Genomic DNA, 8,718 nt, shown 5'->3' on the forward strand with positions numbered 1-8,718 from the left:
AAAATTTTCTTTCAGGATTTTATGGAATAAAGTACCTAGGCCCTTATTATTTTCTTCCACTTCTGGGATACCAATTATCCAGATGTTGGGACACTTGATGGTATCCAGTATTCCTCGTATATTATCCTTATTTTTCTTGGTTGTTTTCTCAATCTTCTTGATACTTTTTTCTAGGTCTTTTTTCTAGTTCAGATGTTTTGTCTTCTACATTAAAGTTTCGATCTTCTGCCTGATCTAACTTACTTTTAATACTTTCAAGGGAGATTTTGGTTTCCTGTATCACATTCTTCAACCCTAGCAGTCCTATCTGGTTCTTGTTTAAGGTATTTATTTCTTCTTTCAAATCATGAAAGGGCTTCCTCATCTCCTGGAGCTCCTTGTCTCTTTTCTCTTTCATCTCAGTTAGTTTGATCACTACAAATATTCTGAACTCCTTATCTGACATGTCCATGACATCCATTATATTAACTGTGTGTGATGTAGGCTTGATGATTTCCCTTGGAGGAGAGGCCTCTTGTTGGTTGCTCATACTTCTTGAGCCTCTGTAATTGTTCCTAGTCATCAGGTGATCTATGTGTTGCTTCCTAACTTATTTAAGGAATCTCTGAGTGTTAAAAAGTGTGTAGGATTAGAAAATTGGTGATTTTTCTTACGGTTTGCCTACTTGCTTTTCACAATACCATGTACTATTGCCACTGGTCCTGGGTGACCCAAAGTCCTCCCTGTTTCTAAGGAGTGGTAAGCTTCCAACTGACCTAATAAGCAACAGTTTAAGAGCAAAGAAAAAAATCGTGTGGCGCGTTGTGTGCTGTGCACTAGTCAAAACACTGAAATTCAGAGAGTCCAAAGGCAAGTGGGAAAGGGGCAGAGGATTGGCAACGGGTCCGGGTCATAAGGGCCTGCAGCCGCAGGCAGTCTGGTGTCTGGAACTGCTCACTGGCTTCAACCGGTTTTCAGGTGAGGTGGGGGGGAGGGGAATGCAAGTTCGTCTTAAAGTCCCAAGAAGCCAACCTGAAGTCCAGAGACGAGTAGGGGTGGGGATGACCAATGGTCGAATTAAATCTTTAGCCATATTTTAGATTGTTAAGAGAAACATCTTGGTTTGAAAGAGTATGGCCTATTGTGATCTAGCAAAGTTATATTTGGATATCCTTTTAATATTTAATCAGATCCTCAGGTTAAAAAAATAGTGATTTAAATATAAAAATAAAATTAATGGATTTTAAGCAAGGTTTCTATGTAATATATACATAATAGAACCTATGAGAATTAAAAAAAGAAATTCTTCTCCTAGAATAGAAGAAATTATTGGCAACAAGCCAGTGTTTCTGTTAACAACTAGAATTGTACACAATTACAAAAATTATCTTTTCAAAGATTTCAGAAAGCTAAAAATATTAATGAGTATTGTAAGCAAATTTTTAAGTAGGACTTAAAGAGCACTAATTATAAAAGGAAACCAATAAATTATATTTCATCAAATATAAATTTTTTCTAAAGAGGGAATCCACATAAAGTAAATTTATATACATGGATTATCAATATACATAAATACAGAAATTATATGTACACATATACATGCAGTAATTGTTTATGTATTAAAATTATACAGAGGAGTTAAATTCAGAGATCATAAAATATTGGTAAAACTCAATTATAAAAAAACTCATGAAAAGATAAAATTTAAATAAGTACATCAGCAAATGACAAGCATTAGGAAAAGGTACTTAACACTATTATTTATTAGATAAATGTGAATTAAAGTCACAATGTGATTATTTCTGCATATTCAGTAGAATCACTGAAATTAATAAGACTGATAGTGTAACATTTTGATGAGGATTTGGAGCCCCTAAAACTGTCATGTATTTTATTGGGAACTCATACAGCATTATTACTTTGGAAACAGTTGAACATATTTTTATATAGTTAAATATTGAAACAGAAATTTAACTTGAAAGTATTTACTCAAGAGAAATGACAATAAAAAAATAAAACTGTAAAAATTAACTAAAGAAAAGTAGGATTCTAAACAAAATATTAATAAATTGGTGATATGTAAAAATGACAAATCAATTTGATATATCTCATAAATAAAGTAAATGGAAAATACAATAGAATTTTTATAGAATAATATCAAAAACATTTTTCTATGGAATAGAAAAATTTTTAACATAACACAAAAATATGATAACTCTAAAAGAAAGCTTTTTAAATTGAATTATTTTAATATCATAACACTAATTCAGAAAAAAACACTGAGTATGTGTGAAATAATTTTTAATATTCATGTCTTACTAAGGACTCTTTCAGAATAATGCCTGAAAATATCCTATAAACTAGTAAGAAAGACAAAAGACAACCTAACAATAGTTTGGACTATTAATAAATGGCATTATATCAGAAATAACAGCACATACAAAGAACTGATGAACGTGTGGAAATAAATAGTGTTTTTTTTTCTTTTTTTTTTGTGGGTTGTTTTTGAGAGATTTTTCCTATAGGGCATATGAGCTTGCCTGAAAGACAGAGAGAGACAGAGAGAAAAAGCGAGAAATCACCCCCCAGGGAGGATGGCCACACCACAATCCCTTCTCCTCTATTCTCCTTTCGGGATCTTGGGAACACACGCACACACACCCAGCGTGAGTTTAAGCCACTGTGTCCGGGACTCAAACCAAAATAAAAACAGAATTATTTTAAAGTCAGTAATCTCACAACTGAATATTTATACAAAGAAAAGAAATCAGAAGATATATCTCTACTCTATGTTTAGCTTAGCAATATTTTCAATAGTTAAGCTATTGAATCAACTTAAGTGTCCATCAATGAACAGATAATGAACAGATAATGAAATGTGGTGTGTATTCACATTGCAATATTATTCAGTCATAAGAAAGTAATAAAATCCTATTATTTGCAGCAGCATCTAAGAGCCTAAAGGAAACTATGCTAAGTGTAAAAAGCCAGTCACTGAAAGACAAATACTATTAATATTTGTTCTCACTTATTTGTGTAATCTAAAAGGTCTGCTCACATAGACATAGGGAATGGAATGGGGAATACAAAAATGGGGAATGAAGCTGGGTAAAGGGAAGACACAGAGAATTTGGTTAACAGATATCAAATTACATTCAGATAAAAGAAATAAATTCCAGAGTACTAAACATAGTAGAGTAACTGCAGTTAATAGTTTAATTTATAATTTCAAATAGCTTTAAGAAAATATCTTGAATGTTCATAATACAAAATAATGAAAAAGTTATAGATGATGGATATGGTTTTCCACTGATTTAGTTATTGTGCATTGTATTTATACATAGAAAAACTACACTGTACCCCTTAAATATATGCAACTACTATATATCAATTAAAATTATAAAATATTTTTAAAAGATAATTAATGTACACACACATATGTGTGTATATGCATATATATATGAAACAATATTTTTCAGAATTAACTTGAAAGTATTTACTCAAGAGAAATGACAATAAAAAAATAAAACTGTAAAAATTAACTAAAGAAAAGTAGGATTCTAAACAAAATATTAATAAATTGGTGATATGTAAAAACGACAAATCAATTTGATATATTTCATAAATAAAGTAAATGGAAAATACAATAGAATTTTTATAGAATAATATCGAAAAATATTTTTCTATGGAATAGAAAAATTTTTAACATAACATAACATAAATTTGTTTGTGCCCTCACCAGCAAAATAAGATATCACCCCAAGGACAGTGGCCATGCCACAATCCCTTCTCCTCCAGTCTCCTCTTGGGATTTTGGGCACGTACATACACTTACCTGGTGTGATTTTCAAGCCACCATCCGGTACTCAAATCATTACCTGCCATGTGGGAATCCAGCACCTTAACCATTACAACATCAATAATTGTTAATTATATTAGATGTAATAGGGCATTGTGTTTAGATACTAAAAATGCTCATATAGACTTGAAAAAGCATTATAAACACTCTATAAAGAAATTAATAATGCAAATAATTAAATATTTTAGCAAAGATAGAAGATAAATGGTTGGCCTCATAGTTTAGTAGTTAAAGGAGCTGGATCCCATATAGCCTACTGAAGTTTGAATCCCAGCCCCAGTGAATTGAACAATTTGCCAGACATGTGTGCATGTATGTCCAAAATCCCCCAAAAAATGGAGAAATAGAGAAGAGGGATTGTGGCATGAGCACACCCAGTTGGGAAGTGCTTTCTTCCCTCTCCCCCCTCGGCCTTTCTGACTCTAATGAGTTAATACATCCTCTGGCAATTAAAAAAGTATACAAGATACAGAGAAAGCCATGAGAAATATTTTTCATAGAGAGTCTAAAATTACAAAATCAATTAATTTTCATATATAATGAAACATAATCCAATATACATAGATTTTTATTAACAATATTTCAGAGATTTCAACAATATTTCAGAGATTTTAGATATCACCTTGATTTGTGTGATTAAATGTGAATACTAAGATTGCTTTTAACACTTCATTATATTTTGGATGTACACATCTAAGGCAATTTTGAAATTAAATGACATTATTGATTACAAATCAGATATATTATCCAAAATGAGAAAGCATCATTTCTATCTATAATTTCATAAGTCTACAAACTTTTATTAAATTCACGCATGCTTGATATTTCATGAAACTATTAAACTTGTGGAAGCTGAAACTTTTTGTCATTTATTCTCATTTGATTCCATAGATGTGTGATTGAGCAATTATATCATCAAAAAATTACTTGAATAATTTACTAGCAACATAAATAAAACATATGTTGGCACAAATAAATGTTAGTGTTGCTCAGTCTTAAATTACTTTACTGATTTTTATTTATTTTTTTTTTTTGGAGAGGTTTTTGCTATAGGGTACATGCACTCGCCAGACAGACAGAGAGAGACATAGAGACAGAAAGTGAGAAATCACCCCCCAGGGAGAATGGCCACGCCACAATCCCTTCCCCTCCGTTCTCCTCTCAGGATCTTGGGCACGCACGTACGTGCCCGGCATGAGTTTTAAGCCACCGGGTCTGGGACAGGAACCGTGGCCAACTACATGGGAGTCTAGTGACATAGCCATTACGCTAACTACTGGTCCCTGATTTTTAATTCTTTAATAGATTGGTGGGGGCCAACAGGTGGCATAGTGGTTAAGGTGCTGGCTCCCACATGGTCTACCATGGTTTGAGTCCTGGACCAAGTGACTTAAAACTCTTGCCGGACACATGTGTACATGTACCCAAAAATCCTGAGAGGAGAATAGAAGAGAAAGGATTGCAGTGTGGCCATCCCCTCCTGGTGGTAGTGATGGTGAGGGGTAGTTTTAGAATTTTCTGTCTCTCCATCTAACTCTGTTTCTCTAGTGAGCCCATGCATCCCATAGCAGAAATCTCTCTCAAAAAAATAAAGCTGTTGGAGGGAGTGAACTGCCAATCATTCCTTTTTATTTGATATCACTAAGACTGACAGACAATACCCTATTCTATAATATCATCATGCCAATATAAGTTTTACAAGATAATAATAAATTTTTTTCTATGTTGAACATTAAGAGAATTTTTATGTGCCTTAATATTGCTGTTAAAGAAGGATTCATGTAGAAAATATCTTATTCTCTTGATCTCTGGTGATCTATTGTCTGTGAATTTTGAGAGTCTCTAGTGTTTTTAGTTCAGCGAGTTTGATACCATGACTCTCTAACTGACTGGATAATGTAGCACACTTCTGATGTAGTCTGAAATAAAACTTCACAGAGAAAAGAAAGTTACTTATAGTTATGTTTTCTCAGATTGGAAATTTTCCCAGACTGTAGGTTTCTTATTCTAACATTAAAACCTACCTAAATTCATAGCATTAGTCATATCTTGAAATTATTTCTAAATTTGGTATCTGAGAGAAATACTGTGGAAAATGTATTTTGTGTTTTGCATCATTTACTGCACATTTAGTTTGAGAAGACAAAGTGTTTCCCTTTATGTGTGTGTGTGTATGTGTGTGTGTGTGTGTGTGTATCTTCTATTAATCATTATCATTCACTGTTTTAGAAGAAAGCTAACTAGAAGAAAAAAGTTCTGTCTGCTACATTAACTTACATTGATTCAGTGGTGGATACAGCCAAAGCTGTTAAAGTGAATATGTAATTATCTCATTGTGAATCTTTTCAACACAAATGTCTGCACTCAGAATTGTGTGATTGCCCCACAAGGCTAATGTTCTGGTTTTCAAAGATCTTAGAAATGCTGAGTTATCCAATTTTTTGCTCAATACAGAACATTTTATAACATTTAACCCACAAATATTTGTTGGCATTCTATTGTCTTCTCTTATTGCTATTGTACTAAGTGAGTTTTAGTATTACAAACAAAAAACTATTGGTTGTTTACAGTGCCAAAGCAGAAGGTAGAATAAGAATAGCTAGCATCTATTAAGCATCTACTAGGTAAGCACTGTGATTTTTTTGTTACAGAAGTTATCAATAGAACAATAACATGAGGTGAATATATATCAGTATCTACTTGAGACTAATGGGAAGATAGAAATGAAAGTATTAAGCAACTCTAGTTTGCATTATACCATTGGGATTTGAGTCATAATTTTGACTCCTTGACACTCATAAATAATAAATATTAGTAAAGAATCAAGTAATTTAAGTTTACTGGGAAATGGGCATACCCTATACTTTTGTTCAATTTAACATATATTAAACATTTTTGTCATATTTTTGTGTCTTAGGTTACACAAGAAGAAATATATACTCCTTGCCTAGAGAGGGTTCATGTTACAATGAAGTGAAAAATAATAAATGTTTTAAGAAAGATTTTTGCTATAGGACTCATGCGCTTTCCAGAGAAACAGAGAGAGACAGAGAGACAGAAAGTGAGAAATCATTCCCCAGGAGGATTGTCAACTCTGCAATCCCTTCTCCTCCACTCTCCTCTCTGGATCTTGGTCACGCACATGCACTCAGAGTGAATTTTAAGTTGCCACGTCCAGGATTCAAACCGTGGTTGGCTACATGGGAGTCCAGCAATGTAACCATTACGCCATCGGATGAACCCACAAATAACATTTTTACGCCTTAGTAGAAGTGAGGTGAGTGACTACAAAGAGAAATATACAAACAAATTTGTTTAGAAAGTTAAGAAACTATGCAATTAATTTTAAAATCTCTTCTGCACTAGATTCTAGTTTCTATTTTGGTTCCAAAACTGGGTCTATAGTCCATGAAGATGAGATTAGTGAATGGAAAATGAAGACCTTAAAAACAATCTGATTAGGGAGAAGTGCTCACCTGCTGAAATATCCATTTTGTAAGATAAATAATAATGTGATTGAATGTATGGAAGAAAATGAAATGAAAAAATAAAAATAAATAAACTAAAAAACAAAAACAACAACAACAACAAAAAAAAAATCAGATTATACCAGCAGTTTGGTGACATACTGGTAGAGTTGTTCTGTAAATCCTTCAGAGGAAAACTTTTCCTGCACCCTGGCTCTTCCTGCCAGGCCCATTTTGGCTTTTAAGGAAGGTTCATGGACGAACTTCTCTATTGCTTCTGAGAAGTTCACGGGGTCAGGCTCACACAGAAACTCTGTGACACCTTGGACAGTGGACTCCAAGGGCCCACCTGAATTTACAGCGATGACTGGGAACTGCATGTACGTGGCCTCCAGAGGGACAATGCCAAAGTGTTCATTGCTCGGTGTGTAAAGCACACACATGCAGCCATGGAGGAGTAAGATTTTCTGTTTGTCTGAGAAAGACTGGAGGAAGGTCACATACTGGCCAAGGTCAGACTGCTGGACCATTTCTTTCAATTCTTGATAGTGTTCCACGTTCTCCAAGACTCTGTCGTCATAACCACCTGCTATAATAAAATAAATAAATTGAGCCTGAACCACTGACCTCTATACACCACACCTCCCTATTGTTTGAGAAAAATAATGTCTTTTATGCTGTACCCAGTCCAAGTCTTACCAGTATTAAGTTTTAAACATACAATTCCATGTTCAGAATATTTTAATTATATTTTCTCTAGGTTATTGCTTCTCTGTCTATATAACTTGAGTGATAATTGTGCCTTAATTGGTTTTGATAGTCAAAGTATATCATATCAAAGTTGATTAATTTACTACTTTGTAGTATAATGAGACCAGGGTTACTGTAGTTTCCAGAGTCAGTCCACCAAACTGTTCACTGTCGTCTGTTAGGAAATTGTTGGTGATCATACTTTTGCCTGAATCTGTAGCAAGAATACTGTTTTTTCTTTTTTTCTTTTTTCACAAAGATGATGTATTGTATTTTTACACACTCAGCTAAGATAATAAAAGATGTTTATCAAAAAAAGAAACTATGCAGTTATTAATGTGTATGATTCTTAATGATGAAAATGAATCTGCTATTTATAAGAAGTATTTAAGTGTATCCCAGACACTTTTAAGCCAAAGTGTGAACCTATGAAATAGTGATATAGGAGTAACCAAGAATTTGATTTTTCTGGAACCCCATTGGTGAGGGCATGTGGAGAGATATTATTAAAGTGACAGGAAGAGTTCTGATACTGGGGCTTATGTACAATATTAAGGAGTTTGAATGTCAATCAGAAGGTAATGTGAACCTCGAAAATGTCAGTATTGTAGTGATATATTAAGGTTTTTCATTTCAGAAAGCTAACTCTAGAGATGAATGAGG

The 8,718-nt window shown here is 33.4% G+C and overlaps 1 protein-coding gene across 1 annotated transcript; it reads right to left on the minus strand.

The window, feature by feature from the left end:
• Positions 1-7,448: 7,448 nt before the first annotated feature.
• Positions 7,449-7,894, minus strand: LOC114005897 (alpha-1,3/1,6-mannosyltransferase ALG2-like; the record flags this gene model as incomplete). Its single annotated transcript, XM_027767871.1, has 1 exon — positions 7,449-7,894. A coding segment is annotated over one exon (446 nt), but the record flags the coding sequence as incomplete, so codon positions are not given.
• Positions 7,895-8,718: the final 824 nt, after the last annotated feature.

Source organism: Tupaia chinensis, unplaced genomic scaffold (genome assembly GCF_000334495.1).
Source record: "Tupaia chinensis unplaced genomic scaffold, TupChi_1.0 Scaffold144857_1, whole genome shotgun sequence".
Taxonomy (NCBI): domain Eukaryota; kingdom Metazoa; phylum Chordata; class Mammalia; order Scandentia; family Tupaiidae; genus Tupaia; species Tupaia belangeri.